Source organism: Gorilla gorilla, chromosome 22 (genome assembly GCF_029281585.2).
Source record: "Gorilla gorilla gorilla isolate KB3781 chromosome 22, NHGRI_mGorGor1-v2.1_pri, whole genome shotgun sequence".
In the NCBI taxonomy this organism is placed as follows: Eukaryota; Metazoa; Chordata; class Mammalia; order Primates; family Hominidae; genus Gorilla; species Gorilla gorilla.
Genome location: NC_073246.2, coordinates 44,593,137 through 44,614,251, shown reverse-complemented (window position 1 = coordinate 44,614,251; position 21,115 = coordinate 44,593,137). Strand labels below are relative to the sequence as shown.

Here is a 21,115-nt window from a genome sequence, read left to right as displayed (position 1 = left end):
AAATCTCCTAACTACACAGAAGCTCAGCGAGGAAGCTTATTTTCCAGTGGAGCCAATTCTCATAGCTTGTTCTCCCATCCCAGAAGAGCCGGTGGAGAGCATTCTCGACCTCACGAGCTCACATTCTAGTGCGCCCACTCAACATGGTCTTTCGTCTAAGGTGAGCGTTTCCTGGGCCCCTCCAAGCTGGCTTAGTTACAGAAGCCACAGAAGGCTTCCACCGTGCGGGCAGCTCCTCCAGGCAGGTGAGACAGCCACGCTTGCCGGCCAAGGCCAGCCTCAGAGCCTGGGGCCTGCCCTCGCTCTTAGAGAAAGATGTGCCCATCTCTGGCTGGTTGTAAGTTTAGAAGACTCTGTACCTTGAGAACTGCTCTGCAACCTGCGCCAGCACGCTCTGGATTAATTCTTCTCTCTCTACAAACCAAAGAAGAAAGACAGATGGAACACGGACAAGAGGAAAAGATGCGTAGGCCATTGCAGCCCGAATCCCACGTGTTGGGGGGTGGAGGCTGTGGCCGAGGAGCTGCCCGTTACCTGGAGGGATGCGCTGGCCTTCCTGGCAGCAGCCCTGGGGCTCTCTGGGCCTGGGCTCTACCTGTCCACTTTCAAATGCTCCTTCCCTCCGGGGCTGCTCCAGGCCCACAACCCGTCTGTCCCTCAGTGGTCTCTCAGCAGACTGGCCACGGCTTGTGGTTCTCTTGTCCTCGACACCAGCTATAAAAAGCAGGCAGGACTGGGTTTCCAAATATGGGAAGTTTCCTCTTAGTGTTCAGGTCTATTTTATGGGGGCAATTACTGGGACAAAGTGAGTTCAAGGCACGTCTCAATTCAGAACACGGTGTTCTCACGGCGGGTCTGCAGAGGGGAGGCAGGCCTGGGTCCAGCCGGTTGCTCCCTTTGTTGCCTGGCCTGTAAAACTGGGCTGGGTGGCTGGCTTTACAAGGTCCAGGTCCCAGGCTCAATGGAACCTGCTTGTCTTCCTGTTTCCTGACCAGGCTCAATGCCAGATACCTCACAGGAAGGTGTGGATGCTCAAAGCGCTGTCCTTGTCAGCAAGGTGACATTCTAAGGAAGGGAGCGGTCTCTACCTGGCTCCAGCCATCCTCTAGCTCATGCCCCAGAACACCGAGAGCCCACACCAGGCTTAGTCATAAGTTCACATCATCTTCTATGTTGATTTGATGTCTAACACTCCACTATAAACAAAACAAATAAAACCAAAGCTGCGCTGGGCGCAGTGGTTCATGCCTGTAATCCCAGCACTTTGGGAGGCCGAGGCAGGCAGATCACCTGAGGTCGGGAGTTCGAGACCAGCCTGACCGACATGGAGAAACCCCGTCTCTACTAAAAAATACAAAATTAGCCAGGCATGGTGGTGCATGCCTGTAATCCCAGGTACTCGGGAGGCTGAGGCAGGAGAATCACTTGAACCCGGGAGGCAGAGGTTGCGGTGAGCTGAGATCGTGCCATTGCACTCCAGCCTGGGGAACAAGAGCGAAACTCTGTCTCAAAAGAAAACAAAAAAACAAAACCAAAGCTGCCCAAACAAACAAAAAATTTCAAGAATCCAACTTGGCAATGGGACTCAGAAGCTAAAAATGTTCACAAGCACTGACCCAGGGTCCCATTTCTAGGAAATCATCATGCATGTACACAAAAGATATTCATCACAGTGTTATTTAACACAGAGAAAACTGTAACAACCTGCACACCCACCCAATGGAGACTCATTAAATAAATGATGAGAAAACTGTATCATCAGACATATATCTGGAATGATATTTTGCTATTAGAAATAATATTTTGAAAAATGTTCATGTCTGTTGTTAAAGTACAAAAAAAACACAGATTTTAAAGCAGTCATAGAGAGTGATCCTGCTTTTGAAAACATATTGGGAGGGTATACTCCAAAATAATAATAGTAGTCATCTTTGGTTATAAGTTTTATATAAATTTTATTTAAAAATGTTTGCTTCCTTCTATCTTATGCATTTTCCCCTTTTTCTTATGCATTTTCTATAATTAACATCTATTAATTTCATTTAAAAAATTAAAAAAAACTAATCAGTTTAACTTCGCAACACCTCATTGCTTCACCTGTCAAACGAGAGGGTAGACCAGATCACCCGCTGCCTTTAGCATTCTATGACTTGATAAGAAGAAGAAAAATGATGTTTTGTTATATCTCTTGAAGGTACAAGCGTAAAAATGTCAGCCAGAAAATTTTCATACAGCCATAGGTTGAACTGGTGTGAGCTCAAGGCCCTTGCCTTAAGAAAGGCCCACACCTACTAGTGGGGGAAGATGGCTCCCATCAACAAGAATCATCATAGGGTTTTACAGGCCACTTGGTGAACTCAGCAGGGGTTTAGATCACTTAGGAATTCTCTGGAAAAGGTAGCGTATCACATAACCTTTGAGAGTAAATGATCTCAGAGTCTTGAGATAAATTTAGAAGTCCATCAAATGATGAATATTTACAGACCACTTCACCCAACAGCAGCAGGGTGCTACATTCATTTCAGGCACCTACAGAGCATGTACCAAGATTGACCATATCCTGGGCTATAAAGGAAATCTCACCCAATCTAAAGGAACTGAGGCTATACAGAGCATGTCCTCTGACCACACGAGGATCAAAGTAGAAATCAATAACAGAAAGATAGCAGACAAATCTCCAAACACGTGGAAACTTAACAACACACTTCTAAATAACTTAAGGGTCAAAGAGGAAGTCTCAAGGGAAAATTAAAAAGACATTGAACTCAATAAAAATGAAAATACAACACAAAATTTAGCTGTGGGACACGACTAAAGCAATGCTGAGAGGGAAATTTATAGCACTATGGGCTTCCCTTAGAAGAGAGGAAAAATCTCAACTCAATAAGCCAAGATCCCACTGTGAGAACCCAGGAAAAGAAGAGCAAAGTAAACCCACAATGATAGCAAAGGAAGGAAGGAGGGAAATCACAAAGATAGGGGAATAGAAATCCCGGTAACAGAAAACAGAAAAACAATGCAGAAAATCAACAAAACAGAGCTAGGTATTTGAAAATAAGAAATTGTCAAACTTCTAGCAAGACTGATAAAGAAACAATTAGAGGGAAGACACAGACTGTCAATATCAGGAATGAAAGAGGGAACATCACTACAGACCCTGCAGACATCAAAAGGATAATACGGGAACACGACAAATGCCCCTACGCACATAACTCTGACATCTTCAATAAAATGGACCAAGTCCTAGAGAAGCATGAGGTACTACAACTCATTCAATATCAAACAGGTAATTTAAACAACCTATAGCAAAAGTCAATTCGTAATTTAAAAACTCCCCAAAATGAAATGTCCAGGCCGAGATGGTTCTAAACATTTATAGAGAATTCTACCAAATGTTTAAAAAGTCAACATGATTCTAACAATATCTTCAAGAAAACAGAAGAGGAGGGAACACTACCATTTTTTTTTTTTTTTTTTTTGAGACTGAGTCTCACTCTGTCCCCCAAGCTGGAGTGCAGTGGTATGATCCCAGCTCTCTGCAGCCTCCGCCTCCTGGGCTCAAGTGATTCTCTGCCTCAGCCTCCTGAGTAGCTGGGATTATAGGCGCCCGCCACTAAGTCCGGCTAATTTTTTGTATTTTTAGTAGAGCCGGGGTTTTAGCATGTTAGCCAGGCTGGTCTTGAACTCCTGGCCTCAAGTGATCTGCCTGCCTTGGCCTCCCAAAGTGCTGGGATTACAGGCGTGAGCCACTGCACCTGGGCCCCATTCATTTTATGAAGTTGGTATTACCCTGATACCAAATGCAGACAAGGAAAAACAACAAAAAGAAAACTACATGCCAACATCCCTCATGAATATAGATACAAAAATCACTAATGAAATAGCAAGTAGAATTCAGTAATAGATAAAAATAATTGCATATCAAGATTTAGTGGGGTTTATTCCAGGGATATAAAGTTGGCTCAATATTTGGGAACCAATCAATGTAATCTCCAATCAACAGGCTAAAGAAGAAAAATTACATGATCATATTAACTAATTCATAAAAAACATCTGACAAAATTCAACACATGTTCATGAGAAAACTCTCATAAAATTAGGAATGGAGGAGAACTTCTTCAAGTTGATTAAAAGCATCAACCATAACCTTACAGCCAACATTATACAGTTGTTCCTTGGTGTCTCTGAGGGATTGGTTCCAGGACCCCCCCACAAGGATGCCAAAATCCAAGGATGCTCAAATTCCTTATATAAAATGGTGTAGTATTTGCATATAACCTATGCACATCCTCCCGTACACGCTACATCATCTCTAGATTACTTAGAATACCTAATACAATGTAAATGTTATGTAAAGAGTTGCTATACTGTGCTGTTTACTAATTTGTATTGTTTTTCTTGTTTTTAAAACATTTCTGATCAGCGGTTGGTTGGATATATGGATATGGAACACACAGATACAGAAGAGCCAACTGTACTTAATGGTGAAAAACTCAGTGCTTGGTGTCTAAGACTGTCACAAGGCAAAGCTGTCTGCTCTCACTGCTGCTAATTAACATAGTGCTGGGAGTCCTAGCCAATGCAATAGGCAAGAGAAGGAAATAAAAGGCAAACAGATTAGAAAGGAAGAAAGAAAACTGTCCTTGTTTGCCAATGACATGTTGTCTACGTAGAAAACCCCAATGAATCTACAAACAACAACAGCAACAAAACACAACCCTCCTAGAACTAAGAAGAGAGTTTAGCAAGTTTGCAGGCTGGAAAGCATACAAAATTCAATTGTATTTACTACAATTGTATATACTAGCAATGACCATGTAGACACTGAAATTATAAATAAAATACCAGCCACACATAGTGGCGCATGCCTGTAATCCCAGCACTTTGGGAGGTCGAGGTTGGAGGATTGCTTGAGCCCAGGAGTTTGAGACCAGCCTGGGGAAGAAAGAGAGATCTCCATCTCTACAAAAAAAAAAAAAAAAAAAAAAAAAAAAAAAAAAATAGCCAGGCATGCTGGCATGTGCCTGTGGTTCCAGCTGCTCAGGAGGTTGAGGTGGGAGGATTGCTTGAGCTCGGGAGGTTGAGGCTGCAGTGAGCCACGATCATGCCACTGCACTCCAGCCTCAGGGACAAAGACCCTGTCTCAAAAACAAACAAACAAACAAACAAACAAACAAACAAACACCAGTACCATTTACAGTCACTCAAAAATGCCCCTAGGTGTCAAACTGACAAAACATATGCAGAAGTTGTATGTTGAAAACTACAAAACATTCATGAAAGAAATCGAAGATATAAACAAATGGCAAGACTGACCATGTTAATGGGTTGGAAGACCCAACATAGTAAATTCTCCCCACATAGGTAAACAAGTTTTACAAAATTCCCATTGAAAGGCTAGCAAGACTTTTTTTTTTTTTTTGTAGAAATAGAGATTATTCTAACATTTAGATAGAAAGGGAAAGGACTCACAAGAATAAAAACAATTTTGAAAAACAACAGATAAAATGAGAGGAATCAGCCTATCTTATTTTGAGACATGACATAATTTCAGCAATTAAGACTGTGAGGTACTGGCAGAAAGACAGACAGGTAGAGCAATGGAAAGAAACAGAGGGCCTATGACCATGTCCATACAAATACGCCCAGCTGATTTTTGACCCAGATGTAAAAGCAATTCAACAGAGAAAAGAAAGCCTAGCAATGACCATGTAGACACTGAAATTATAAATAAAATACCAGCCACACATAGTGGTGCATCCCTGTAATCCCAGCACTTTGGGAGGTGGAGGTTGGAGGATTCCTTGAGCCCAGGAGTTTGAGACCAGCCTGGCGAACAAAGAGAGATCTCCATCTCTACAAAAAAAAAAAAAAAAAAAAAGCCAGGCGTGGTGGCATTCAGTAATAGTGTTGGAAACAGTGTTTCAGTAAATAGTGTTGGAAAAATTAGATATCCGCAGGCCAACAAGAAAAAGAGCCTTGACCTAGAATTCAGTTTATATAAAAATCAATGCAAAGTGGACCACAGATGTAAAACATGAAACTATAAAACACAGAGAGAAAACAGGAGAAATCTTCAGGGTCTTTGGTAAGGTGGGGAGTTCTTAGACTTGACAGCAAAAACACAAACCAGAAAAAGAAAAATGGATAGACTGGACTTCATCAAAATTAAAATTTTTGCTCAGAGAAAGATCCTGGTAAGAGGATGACAAGACAAGCTACGGTCTGGGAGAAAATATTTGCAAGACACGTATCTGACAAAGACTTGCATATAGCATGTATAAAGAATGGTCAAAACTCAATGGTAGAAAACAAAACCAGCCAACTTGAAAGCGGGCAAGAGATGAGCAGATGGGTACTCGAGAAAGTCACAGATGGAAAGAAGCCCATGAAGAGATGCTGAGCGCCACTCGGCCATTAGGAAATGCCAGTTACAACCACAGTGAGACACCACTGCACACCTATCAAAATGGCTGGGATACAAAATAGTGCCAACCCCCAGTGCTGGAAAGGATGTGGAAACACGGCTCACTCACTCGTGGCTGGTGGGAATGAAAAATGGTACAGTCATTCTGAAAACAGTCTGGTAGGTTCTTCAAAAGACAGAAAAAAACCAACTAAAGATGCAAGCACCAGGGCAGAGACATGATGTACACGGAGAACTGATGTTCACACAAAGGCCTGTCCACATGTTCCCGGCGGATGTATTTCTAGTAGCCGCAAGTGCAAACGATGCAGATGCCTTTCAAGGGAGAATGGTTGAACCAACCGTGGTCCATCCATACCGCGGAGTATGACTCAGAAGGAAGGGAATGAACCACGGATACAGGCGACAACCCGGATGGATGCCAGGGGGTTGTGCTGGGTGGAAGGCGCCAATCTCAAAGTCACCTACTGCATGATTAGATGTGTAGAACGTTACAGAAATGACAACATCATACAAATAGAGACCAGAGGCCGGGCATGGTGGCTCATGCCTGTAATCCCAGCACTATGGGAGGCTGAGGTGGGTGGATCACCAGAGGTCAGGAGTTCGAGACCAGCCTGACCAACATGGAGAAACCCCATCTCTACTGAAAATACAAAATTAGCCAGGCATGATGGTGCATGCCTGTAATCACACCTACTCAGGAGGCTGAGGCAGGAGAATCGCTTGAACCCTGGAGGCGGAGGTTGTGGGGTGAGCCAAGATTGTGCCATTGCACTCCAGCCTGGGCAACAAGAGCGAAACTCTGTCTCAAAAAATAAAAATAAAAAAGAGAGAGACCTCTTGGTTGCCAGGGGACAGGGATCCAGTGGGGAATGGAAGGGAAGCAGTGTGGCTATTAAAGAGCAGCAGGTGGGATCCTTGTGGGGGACGCCATGTTCCGGATCTGGACCGTGTCACGGTCAATGCCAGGCTGTGACATTGTGCTAGAGTTTTGCAAGATGTCACCACTGGGAGAAACCGGGCCATGAATGGGCTTTTTCTGCATGCATCATTACAGCAGCGTGTGAATCTATCCTTGCTTCAAAATAAGAAATGTATAGACAGAATGGAATAAAAGTTAAGGAAGAGTTTTCCTTTGGACTTTGGAGATGGAACCCTTTGAGCACGACAGGATTTGTGTGGCTACATCTAATTTCGAGCACAAGCAGCTGTCATGTTTCATGCCACTCTGTCCACACCTTCTGCGGTGTGCTCAGTTCAGTGCTGGGGCAGATGCTGGTATCCTGGTCTGTCATAGCCACATCTCAGCCAATGCGCCACCCAGGCCAGCATGTCAGCTATTCTCAGGAAGGGTACAGACACAAAGCTGCGCTCCCAGTGGGAACACTCCAGGGGCACTGCCCAGGTGGTGGTACTTACACCGATGGAATATATGTGACTCAGCACAGCGGGTTCACGGAACCGCCTCTTTAGATAATGCAAAATCTGCATTCTTTTGCTGGGGGAAAGAAGCAAAACCGCCAGTGTGCACAAAGGCCAACCACACCCACGCATCCACAAACAGAGCCCTGATCAGGAAGTGGGTGCCTCCTCTCCTGACCCTAGAATCATTGGAATTCCTGCTGTGGCCACAGTTTCCTCCCAGGGGAGTTCAGAACTTAAAACAACTGTGATTTCATGCATGTCAAGTGCTCAGGACAGCACCAGCCCAGCCCCGGCCACGTAAGCCCTGCCTGCCTCTGCTATTGCTGTTGGCATTATTAGTGTTTCCGCATCACGGACGCCCACTGAGGGCCCCAGGTTTCCTCTGACCTCCCCTTCCTGCTTCCACCACCTTCCCTGGGGTGTCATCATCCTTGGGGTGATGGGGCGCGCCCCGGGCACCACCTCTAGGCTGTGAAGGGGTGAATCCCACCTGCACCACCTGAATGTGGCCCTTACCCCCTCTAGCACTTCTGGAATCCTCAGAGAGCCTGAAACCGCTGGATTCTGGGGGCAACAAACAGTTTTCAATTGCAAATGTTCATCCTTCCCAACCTTCATGGCAAAATCACCTTGTGTCAGCCAAATTTGATATTATGTGTGACACCTCCCACTTTTTCCTAAATGCTGCAGGACGTATAATGAATTTTAAAAATTAAAGCATATTCAAGTCATTTCACGTTGATAGTGTCTTAATAGTTTTAAGAAAACCCAGCAATGGCCTGGGATGCTGGTAATTCACAGGGGGACACGACAGGGTCTTTAGGGTCCCTCTGGACCTGGAAGTTTTTGAGCAAATGGGGAGATTGCAAATAAGCCTCCGAGGGAGGGGGAGTCAGCATTAACTCTCACTGATCCATGTGATGGAAACCGAGGGAGAGCAAGGTGATATTCACAGACAACTCACATGTTCTCCAAAGGAAGCTGTCCCCTGAGAACAACCAATAGAATATCTAAAAGTGCCCCCGAGTCTGCATGCTAGAGTGGATTTCATGGTGCTGCTCCACGCTGATGGGGATTTACCTCTAGATACCATGACTTTAATAAAGGCAGAAGATTTGACTACACCAAGGATCAATCAGTTGTAATGACAGGTTTAGGTAGGCTCCTCTTCAGCCTTGACTCCTGGCTGCTTCTGACCTGCACACACCTGGACTCAATGAAGTGTGTTCACCTGGGTGCTAAGTCCTGCTGGCCTCCTCACTTGATAAGCACATGCAGGGAATGCTGGGCAGGGCTGGCAGAATTGTTTGCACGTCATAGGAGACTTTAGGTTTGTTCCAGGGCAATCCTGGAGTGCAGTAGAGTCTCCGGGTCCTGTTTTTAGATGCAGCCGGATCAGGTCCGCTTTGGGCCATGGGTTTGCAGCAGAGGGGCCCAGGCCCTGCCCACTTGACAGAACCAAGGGTACTGGAATGAAGCAAACCTCTAGAGGGACCGAGGAGGGGCCTATGGGCTGCCAGCCTCATTCCTGGGCAGGACGCAGCTGTGTGGGTGGCAGGATGGACACCCTGCCTCATGGTGTTCACACGGCTGCCTCCGTGTTCACGGGTGTCCAGGGCAGGGGCTGCCCCCACCCCACGCGATGCCCAGAAGCCATTGCCTGACTCCTTCTTGGTCTGAGTGGACAGTTCAAGCCTCTGCCTCGCCCACTTCTTCCAGGAATTGTTTACTTGTTTCAGGCAAATCCTGAGTCTACCCAGCGCAGAATGACATGAAATTTGATTTCACTGATTGCTAGCACAGCCTGACCCATAATTCTGATTCTAAAAATTAGTGTAACAATAAGTTAATTTGATTGGCCAGCCAGCTGATTTGCCTATCTCCTTTTTATCTTGTGCTGAAAAGAATACTAGCAGCAACAGCAGTTCTTCCGTCCTCCACGCACCTGAGCTGATGGGAATGTGTACTTTTCTCCCCTAGGCAAACGAATGCACACATGGCCCTAGCCATAGAACACGCTGGCCCCTAGACCCATGCACTGAGGGAGGTGACCTAGGAACATCAGCTTGGGCACTAGCATCCCAAGCACCGACCTGCAAGAGTAGAGGGAATAATGCATCACAAGGGCGTGTGCATGTGGCCTGGGAGCTCATGCACGATCCATTCTATTGCCCTTGATCGTAGCCATTGCACGGCATCACTGGGCTTAGATTTGCATGCTATTAATATGATGCAATGAGCCATGTTTCACCTTGTTAGTCCCGACCCAGAGCAACAGGGCGAGGTGCTGAGCACCCTCCAGTGAATATATACTTAGCAGACACTTCTCAAGTATTAGAAAAAATACCTCTGCTGGACGGGCACGGTGGCTCACGCCTGTAATCCCAGCACTTCTGGAGGCTGAGGTGGGCGGATCATGAGGCCAGAAGTTCAAGACCATCCTGGCCAACATGGTGAAACTCCGTCTCTACTAAAAATACAAAAAAATTAGCTGGGCATGGTGGTGCGTGCCTGTAATCCCAGCTACTCGGGAGGCTGAGGCAGGAGAATCACTTGAACCAGGGAGTCGGAGGTTGCAGTGAGCTGAGATTGTGCCACTGCACTCCAGCCTGGTGACAGAGCAAGATTCCATCTCAAAAAAAAAAAAAAAAAGAAAAGAAAAATACCTCTGCTATCCTTTCAGAAAAGGGTAAAAGGGGTCTCTTATTTTTTATTTTTGCATTAGGGAAAATAATTCACATTACTTGCCCCCAAAGAGATAAGCACTCTAGATGTCCTGAAGATTGTGGGGGGTGGGGGCAGGGTGCCTTTATTTCTGCTCTTGTCCAACCTCCGACCCCTGAGAGCCAAGGCTCTTCGGAGGAAGGGCTGGCAGGCTTCCCTGTCAGCGAGGGGTGGGGTGGCACTGTCTCTCTTCCTGGGAAGCAAACTCATCTTCTGTCCCACTTTTGCTCTCTCCTGACCCCTGCAACTGCCCTTGAACTATTCAACTGGCTGAGGATGTTCTCACTCAGGGTACAGTCACTGGCAATTCACTGTTTATGGACATCATAAAACAGACGTTCAGATCAAGGACGACATTTCCTTTATAGCCCAGGAACACAATAAAGTTACATGATTAACAGTGACCTTAAAGGCACAGGAGCCCTTCCTCTGGCCTGTCCTGCCTGCCAAGGGATTGCATAAGTCTATCAGCAGCCAAAGGACTATCCCAGATCACTGGCGTTTCAGCCACTCAGATATGACGAAGAAAGGAAAATCGACCGAAGACCCTGGTGGCCAAACGTGAAGTTCTGGAGAGTGTCTGCCTTGTCATTTCAGGTTCACCTCAGGGGCAGGCATTGAATCCAGTTTTTTCCCTTTCATTTTCAGAGAGGGGAATTTCATGTTTTGCATCGTTTACATTTGACTGGGTGCAATTTCTCCCCCTGTCCTCCTCTCTTCCTTAGGATTAGTTTGCAGGCAGAAAAATGCCTGTGAAGCTGGCAGCGTCTGGGGCAGCTAGCATGCATTTCCCTTTACTGTTGTATAGATCAAGGTACTGTAACATCTGCAAGGAGCTGTTGCTATGCTCTGGGTGCTGTTCTAGGTGGTTCATGCATGTTAGCTCTATCCTTCTTTTTTTTTTTTTGAGATGGAGTTTCGCTCTTGTTGCCCAGGCTGGAATGCAATGGCGAAATCTCAGCTCACTGCAACCTCCGCCTCCCGGGTTCAAGCAATTCTCCTGCCTCAGCCTCCCGAGCAGCTGGGTTAACAGACATGCACCACCACGCCGGGCTAATTTTGTATTTTTAGTAGACATGGGGTTTCTCCACGTTGGCCAGGCTGGTCTCGAACTCCCAACCTCAGGTGATCCGCCCACCTTGGCCTCCCAAAGTGCTGGGATTACAGGCATGAGCCACTACGCCTGGCCAGCTCAATCCTCCTTATAACCTGCAGGGGCTGCGTGACACTGAGAGAGGCCAAGTCATGACATCGTCAAGCCCGACCTGCCCTACTCCACCATGTTCCTATTTAGAGCTGCAAAGACGGGACAGAGCTGCACTTACTTTCCCTTCAGAAAACCCCAGAGATACCTATTTTATTTTTCTTTCTGTGTGGCTTCTTGCCCATAGTGGGGTGAACTTATTTATTTATTTATTGAGATGGAGTTTTGCTCTTGTCGCCCAGGCTGGAGTGCAATGGCATGATCTCGGCTCACCGCAACCTCCGCCTCCCGGGTTCAAGCGATTCTCCTGCCTCAGCCTCCCGAGTAGCTGGGATTACAGGCATGCGTGACCATGCCCGGCTAATTTTTGTATTTTTAGTAGAGACGGGGTTTCTCCATGTTGGTCAGGCTGGTCTCGAACTCCCAACCTCAGGTGATCCGCCCGCCTTGGCCTCCCAAAGTGCTGGGATTACAGGCGTGAGCCACTGCGCCTGGCGGAGGGGTGAACTTCTAAGGGAGGGTGTGGGTATGAATAACCAAATGGATGCCGCTGGGGGAATTTGAATTTGGGAGCCACCAGCTGGTTGTACACGCTGCTGGGACTTTGTCCATTATCTGACAGCCTGTGTGTGTGTCACTGTAACCTGATAATCCTCTGGGAAAGTTTAATTATGTGAAGCCAAAGGAAATCAACTCTGGCTCATCGTGTCTGAGGCTTTGACTCTGTGCCAAACGACCCCATAGACTAGTTCCAGGAAGGAATCTGTCAGGCAATTCTGTGATCCAATAAACTAATTGATTATGGTACAAATGACAGAATGTTTGTAAAGATTGAGTCATTTTTGCAAACCAAAGGTTTTACTCCATCTGTAGACTTTAACAGGTTGTACACAGCAGCAACATTTGTAGCAAGAGAAATTAAGAAGAACCATCTGATCGCTGTAAAAACAAGACTGGAAGCAACACAAATATCTATCAGTAGGATACACAATAGTACATCTACAAAATGAAGTACTATGCTCCTATAAAAGAATGGAGGAATATTTCTTTTTTTTTTTTGATTTTTGAGACGGACTCTCACTCTGTCACCCAGGCTGGAGGGCAGTGGCGCCATCTCGGCTCACTGCAACCTCTGGCTCCCAGGTTCAAGGGATTCTCCTGCCTCAGCCTCCTGAGTAGCTGGGATTACAGGTATGCGCCACCACACCCAGCTAATTAAAAAATTTTTTTTTTTAGAAGAGACAGGATTTCACCATGTTGGCCAGGCTGGTTTCAAACTCCTGACCTCAGGTGATCCACCCACTTCGGCCTCCCACAGTGCTGGGATGTCAGGTGTGAGCCACTGTGCTTGGCCTAGAATGGAATAATATTCTATTTCTTGCTATAAAGTGCCCTTATAATGTAGATGGCTAAAACTTAAGCAGAAAGTTCCAAGTTGAAGTGTCAGATGACAGAGTTTTAGGTTGTCAGAGAGGATGGAAATGGAAAGGAGAGTTCCCAAAGGAGGAAGCCATGGCAGTGGGACCCAAATTCTGTATAAACTACCCTGTTCCTTGGTGGATCCCTGAATGACGCATGTTTGTGGGCCTAGTGTGGCAGAGGTTTCAGCTCCTGCTGTGGAGGAGACAAAGTTTGGAGTTTAAATGTAGTCCAGTTAGAGGGGCTTGATAAATACCTCAGGCTTCCTACTAAAACCACAGAAGGGTCAGTCTGGAGATCTACCCTAACAAAGCATAAAACCAGGCTGCACGAAGTTCAGATCATCAGTCAGTAACGGAACTGACTGCTGGAGCAAAATTAACACTCTTCAGAGAATGATAAGAAAATCCAGTGTCTCTACTGTTATTCATAATCTTAGTCTACAATAAAAAATAGACATGCAAAGAAATAGGAAAATGTCACCCATGGCCAAGAGAAAATCATCCCTCAGACACCCTGGACGCTTGCCAGCTCAGATGCCAAAATGAGCAAACAAGACTTTAATGCAGCAATTGCAGGTACGTGCAAATACTGAAACAAAAACGGCGTTAGTAAATCATAAACAGAGGGGAGTCTCAAGAGACAAATCTATGAAAAAGAGTCAAGTGGAAATTTTAGAATTTTAAAATATAATATCCTAAATAAAAAAAAACTTCATGGATCAACTTACAGAAGTCTGGAGTCAGTGGAAGAGTCAGGGAAATCAAGGACAGATCAACAGAAATTACCCAATTTGAAGGGCAAAGAAAAAAAAATTATAAAAAACCGCAAAGCCGCAGTCACTTGAAAGACAACAGCAAACTTTCTAACATACAGGTCATTAGTGAGAAAGAATGGCACATATAACACGTAATGGCTGACAATTTTGCAAATTTGCTGAAAAGGTAAATTCATAGTCCATGGAAGCTCAATGAACATGAAAAAGAATAAATAAGAAGAAAATGAGACTGAAGCACATCATAGTCCAACTGCTGAAACCTCAAGATAAAGGAAAGAAAGCAACAGCTTGAAAACAGCCAGAGGCCTGGGCACAGTGGCTCATGCCTGTAATCCTAGCACTTTGGGAGGCTGAGGTGGGTGGATCACCTGAGGTCAAGAGTTCGAGATCAGCCTGGCCAACATGGTGAAATCCTGTCTCTACTAAAAATTAGTTGGGTGTGGTGGCGGGCACCTGCAATCCCAGCTACTTGGAGGCTGAGGCAGGAGAATCAGGAGGCGGAGGTTGCAGTGAGCCGAGATCGCACCACTGCACTCTAGCCTGGGCAACAGAGCAAAAACTCCATCTCAAAAACAAAACAAAACAAAACAAAACAAACAAACAAAAAAACCCCAAAGAAAGCAGCCAGAGAAAAAAGACACACTTCATACAGAGGAATAATGATCAAATTAAGCTGACTTCTTATCAGAAACAATGGAGGCCAGAAAGAAAGGGAGTCAATATCTTTAAGCTTCTTAAAGAAAACAAACTGTGAATGCAGAATTCCACACCATGAAAACTCATCCTTCACAATGAAGGCAAAGTAAAGGCATGTTCCTTGCCTGGGCACGGTGGTTCACGCCTGTAATCCCAGCACTTTGGGAGGCTGAGGTGGGTGGATCACCTGAGGTCGGAGTTCGAGACCAGCCTAGCCAACATGGTGAAACCTCGTCTCTACTAAAAATACAAAAAAAAATTTTTTTTTTTGAGATGGAGTCTCACTCTCTTGCCCAGGCTGGAGTGCAGTAGTGAGATCTCAGCTCACTGCAACCTCCACCTCCTGGGTGGAGTGCCTGGGTGGGCACGGTGGTGGGCACCTGTAATCCCAGGTACTTGGGAGGCTGAGGCAGGAGAATTGCTTGAACCCGGGAGGCGGAGGTTACAGTGAGCTGATTGTACACTCCAGCCTGGGCGACAGAGCAAGACATCATTTCAAAAAAAAAAAAAAAAAGGCATGTTCCAATGAGCAAAAGCTGAGAGAATTAGTTACTAGCAGATATGCACTGCAAGAAACATTAAAAGAAAAAAGAAATGCTTTAGAGTGAAGGGATATAATATAAGTTGGAAGTTGAGAAGAAATAAAAACATCAGAAATGGCAAATATATAGGCAACTATTAAAAAACTATCTGGAAGTTTATTTTCATAATTTCTTCAGAAAACAACTAGCTGTTTAAATAAGAAATTATAGGCCAGGCACAGTGGCCTATAATCACGCCTGTAATCCCAGCACTTTGGGAGGCTGAGGCGGGTGGATCACTTGAGGTCAGGAGTTCGAGACCAGTCTGACCAAGATGATGAAACCCCGTCTCTACTAAAAATACAAAAAATTAGCCGGGCGTGGCGGCACACATCTGTAATCCCAGCTACTCGGGAGGCTGAGGCAGGAGAATCGCTTGAACCTAGGAGGTGGAGGTTGCAGTGAGCTGAGATCTCACTACTGCACTCCAGCCTGGGCAAGAGAGTGAGACTCCATTTCAAAAAAAAAAAAAAAAAAGGAAATTATAATATTGTATTATGGGGCTTAAAATGTATGCAGATATAAAACATATGACACAATAGCTCAAAGGTGGTGGGAGAGTAAGTAGACTTATATAGCTGCAATGTCCTTATTTTTTATGTGAGGCAGTACAGTATTAATTCTAAATAGATTGTGAAAAGTTCAGGATGATTAAAAGTGGCCAAAAGATCTGAACAGACACCTCAAAGAAGACATGCAGATGGCAAGCAGGCATATGAGAAGATGCTTATCACGATATGTCACTAGGGAATTGCAAATTAAAACAAGAAGAAGATACTGCAATACACCTATCAGAGTGGTGAAAATCCAAGACACTGAAACACAAAAGCTGGGGAGGATGTGGAGCGGCAGGAATGCTCGTTCATTGCTGCTGGGAGTGCAAAATGGCCCAGTCACTTTGGAAGACCGTTTGGCAGCTTCTTACAAAACTAAACATGCTGTTACCAAAAGATCCAGCAATTGTGCTTCTTGGTATTTATCCAAATGTGTTAAAATCTTATGTGCACACAAAAACTTGTGCACAAATATTTATGGCAGCTTTATTCATAACTGCCCAAACCTGGAAGCAACCAAGATGCTCTTCAATAGGTGAGTGGGCAAACAAACTGTGATACATACAGACCATGGAATATGCTTCAATGCTAAGATGCCGGAAAAAGGCATAAAAGAATCTTAAAGACATATTAGTAAGTGAAAGAAAACCTGAAAAGGCTTTATTCTGTATGATTCCAACTACGTCACATTCTGGAAAAGGCCAAACTATGGAGACAGTAAAAAGATCTGGGGCTTGGGGCGGGAGGGATGAATAGGTGGCGCACAGGGGGTTTTGAAGGCAGTGAATCGATTCTGTCTGAGACTGGGATGGGACACACAGATCATCATATATTTGTCCAAACCCAGGGAATGTACAGCCCTGAGAGTGAATTCTGAGGTGGAATATAGACTTTGGCTGATAAGGATATGTCAATGTTGGTTCACTGATTGTAACCAATGTACAATCTTTTTTTTTTTTTTTTTGTCTGGAGACAGAGTCTCTCTCTGTCGCCCAGGCTGGAGTGCAGTGATGCAATCTCAGCTCACTGCAACCTCCGCCTTCCGGATTCAAGCGATTCCCCTGCCAAGTAGCTGGCATTACAGGTGTGCGCCATGACGCCTGGCTAATTTTTATATTTTTAGTAGAGACAGGGTTTCACCATGTTGGCCAGTCTGGTCTTGAACTCCTGACCTCCAGTGATCTGCCTGCCTTGGCCTCCCAAAGTGCTGTGATTACAGGCGTGAGCCACTGCGCCCGGCCGTAACCAGTATACAATCTGATGCAGGACGTTGACGGTGGCAGAGGCTGAATGTCTGTGTGTCGGGGGAACATGTGGGAGCTCTGCACTTTTCACTCAATTTTGCCGTGAATCTAAAAAACGAAGTCTATCAATTGTAAAAAAAAAAAAAAAAAAAAAAGGTAAAGATGCATATTGTAACACTTATAACAGCCGAGGAAAAATAATGCAAAAAGAGACAGCTAAAAAGTCAGCAGAAGGAATAAAATGGAAAACAAAATTTATTCAATTAACACAGGAGAAGGCAGAGAAGGAGGAACAGAAAAACAAAACCCAAGATCAAGAAACAGCAAATAGCAACGTGGTAGAGCTAACCCCAACCATATCAACAAAGACTGGTAGAGCTAACCCCAACCATATCAACAAAGACTGGTAGAGCTAACCCCAACCATATCAACAAAGACTGGTAGAGCTAACCCCAACCATATCAACAAAGACTGGTAGAGCTAACCCCAACCATATGAACAAAGACTGGTAGAGCTAACCCCAACCATATCAACAAAGACTGGTAGAGCTAACCTCAACCATATCAACAAAGACTGGTAGAGCTAACCCCAACCATATCAACAAAGACTGGTAGAGCTAACCCCAACCGTATCAACAAGGACTTGGGTGCTCTGCTCACCATCTGGGTGCGACACACCACATAACAAACCTGCATGTGATACGTTTAGATCTGTATGTAAAATAAAAGTTGGGGCTGGGCCTGGTGGCTCACGCCTGTAATCCCAGCACTTTGGGAGGCCAAGGCAGGTGGATCATGAGGTCAGGAGAGCGAGACCATCCTGGCTAACACAGTGAAACCCCATCTCTACTAAAAATACAAAAGTTAGCCGGGCATGGTGGTGGGCGCCTGTAGTCCCAGCTACTTGGCAGGCTGAGGCAGGAGAATGGCGTGAACCCGGGAGGCGGAGCTTGCAGTGAGCCAAGATTGCACCACTGCACTCCAGCCTGGGTGACAAAGCAAGACTCCATCTCAAAAAAAAAAAAAAAAAAATTGGAATTAAAAAAAAGTTTTAACAAATTGACAAAAATTAGATACATTTCCCATGGTCAAGATGATGTTTTGAAATATATACATTGTAGAATGGCTAAATCAAGTGAATTAACATACACATTATGCCACATAGTTATTTTTTTGTGGTGAGAATGCAAAATGTACCCTCAGTGATTTTCAAGAATAAAATACATTGTTATTAACTATTAAAAAGACACACACAAAAAACCCAAATACATTAAGTGTAAAGGGACATAGGACAAAATAATACCAAAATTACATAAAGTCTTTCAGAAAATACAGAAGAAAGTAAACTTCCCGATGTGTTTTATGAGGCCACTATAGGGCCAATATCAAAACATGACAAAGACACTGCAAGAAAAAAAATTACAAATCAATATCCCATTTAAGCATAGACAGCCACATTCTTAACGAATTGTTAGGAAATCAAATCTAGCAATACATAAAAAGCGGCCGGGTGCTGTGGCTCACGCCTGTAATCCCAGCACTTTGGGAGGCTGAGGCGGGTGGATCACCTGAGGTCAGGAGTTCGAGACCACCCTGACCAACATGATGAAACCCTGTCTCTACTAAAAATACAAAAATTATCTGGTGTGGTGGTGCACACCTGTAATTCCAGCTACCTGGGAGGCTGAGGCAGGAGAATCACTTGAAGCCTGGAGGCGGAGGTTGCAGTGAGCCGAGATGGCGCCACTGCACTCCAGCCTGGGCGACAGAGCGACACTGTCTCAAAACAAAAACAAAAACAAAAACAAGTCAATACATAAAAAGCAAACACATCAGGGAGAGGGCCTACATATACTTTGTTACATTTATTCCCAAGTATTTTCCTGGAAATATTTCCTGGAAATACAAGTGAGTTTACCCAAGGAAATTTCCTAGGAACATTTCTTGGAAATACAAGTGCATTTACCCTAGGAAAGCAAAGTGGTTTTAACATTTGAAAATCAATCAGTATTATTCATTATCTTAATAGAATAAAGGAGAAAAACCTTATGTATGCTCATCCCATAGATGCAGAAAGGTATTGGAACAAAATCCAATACCTCTTTATGGGACAAAACCATTAGAAAACAAGGAAAAAGAGGACACTTCCTCAACCCACCTCAGTAGCTGTAGAGAGAACATTTGATAATAACAAAGAATTTTGTCAAAGAACATGAGACAAAAAACTCTCAGAAAACTAACAGTAGACGGGGACTTCCAACCTCATGAAAGGCATCCACAAAAAAATCTGTGGCTAACATCGTACGTAATGGTGAGAGACCGAAGGCATCTCCGCTAAGATTGGGAACAAGGTGAGGATGTCTGCTCTCACTTTTGTTTAACTGTATTGCAGTTTCAACTAGTACAAGAAGACAAGTAAAAGAAATAAAAGCCAAAAATTGGAATGCAATAATTAAAACTGTCATTATTCTTAGATGGCATGATTGTCTCTGTGGACAATTATAGGAACCTATAAAACAACAACTAGAACTAACCAATGAATTAAGCAAATTCACAGGATCCAATGCCAACGTCCAAAAATCTATTATATTTTTATAAACTAGCAGCAAACAATTGGAAAATTAATAAAATCCTATTCACAATAAAACCAGAAAACAGAAAACACTTTGGAGTAAAGTTAACCGAAGACATGAAGGACCTTTATCCTGAAAAAGTCATAACCTTTTGAGAAGTTAAATGAGACCTAAATAAGTGGAGGGATATATCATGTTCATGGGTTGGAAGACTCAGTATGGTTAAGACACTACCCTCCCCAAATTATATAGTAAATAAAATAGTAATCAAAGTCATAGATGGCTTTTTTTTTTTTTTTTTGAAATTGACAAGTTGATTCTAAAATTTGTAGGGAAAAGAAAAGAACCTATACAGTCAAAACAACCGCAGAGGAAGAACACATGGAGAACTTAGAGTACCTGATTCCAGGGCACAGTAACGTAGCCAGTGTGGTGTTGGTGTGAGGATAGACAAATAGATCAATGAAGCAGAACAGAGTTCAGCGAGAGGCCCAAACACAGAGAGACCATTAACTTTCAACAAAGGAGCCATGGATTCAGTGGGAAAAGGAGTCTTTTTAACAAGTGGTGCAGTAACAGCTAGGTGTCAGCGTGGGGAAGAAAATGAATGGCAGTCTCTACTTCACAACACACACAACATTAACTTGAAATGAATGACAGATTAAAACATAACATCTCAACAATGACTGGGTTGTTAAAAATTTTCTTTAAATTAAGAAAAAACATAACAGCTATAACTCTAAATCTTCTAAAAACGTATCTCCATGACCTTGGGATAAAAAAAAATTATTAGGGCCAGGCATGGTGGCTCACTCCTGTAATCCTAGCAATTTGGGGGGCTGGTGCGGTGGCTCAGCACTTTGGGAGGCCGATGTGGGCAGATCACCTGAGGTCAGGAGTTCAAGACCAGCCTGGCCAACATGGTGAAACCCCATCTCTACTAAAAATACAAAAAAATTAGCCAGGCGTGGTGGCAACGCCTGTAATCCTAGTTACTCGGGAGCCTGAGGCAGGAGAATCACTTGAACCGGGGAGGCAGAGGTTGCAATGAGCTTATCGCACAGCTGCACTCCAGCCTGGGCAACAAGAAACCTTGTCTCAAAAAAAAAAAAAAACTTATTAGAGAAGACACAAGAAGTACTGACCACAACAGAAAAACTTGTTACACTGGATGGAATTCATCAAATTAAAAACCTCTGCTCATCAAATGACCTCATTAAGAAAACGAAAAAGGCAAATCACAAATTGGGAAAAATGTTTGCCACATATATCTGACAAATGAATTATATCCTAGCTTATGTAGAGTTTTCTACAAACCAGTGACAAAAATAATATAAGCCAGCTTAAAAAATGAGCAAAATCCTTTTTGCATATTTTTTTTGAGATGCAGCTTTTGCTCTGTCATCCAGGCTGGAGTGCAAGGTGCGATCTCAGCTTACTGCAATATCCACCTCCTGGGTTCAAGCGATTCTCCTGCCTCAGCCTCTC

At 44.3% G+C, this 21,115-nt stretch overlaps 1 protein-coding gene across 4 annotated transcripts in view; it reads right to left on the bottom strand.

Moving 5' to 3' along the window:
- Nucleotides 1-21,115, bottom strand: part of PDE9A (phosphodiesterase 9A) — a 122,088-nt gene that overhangs the window by 43,352 nt on the left and 57,621 nt on the right. For 2 of the 4 annotated variants that reach the window (XM_055373654.2, XM_031005204.3), the window contains exons 5-6: nt 535-714; nt 360-414 (exon numbers count right to left, since the gene is read on the bottom strand). The exons of 1 other annotated variant lie outside the window; for it this stretch is intronic. In XM_055373654.2, the coding sequence (XP_055229629.1) occupies nt 360-414; nt 535-714 (235 nt within the window). The remainder of the gene's footprint in view (nt 1-359; nt 415-534; nt 715-21,115) is intronic. One more of the 4 variants, XM_031005206.3, reaches the window with a different exon arrangement.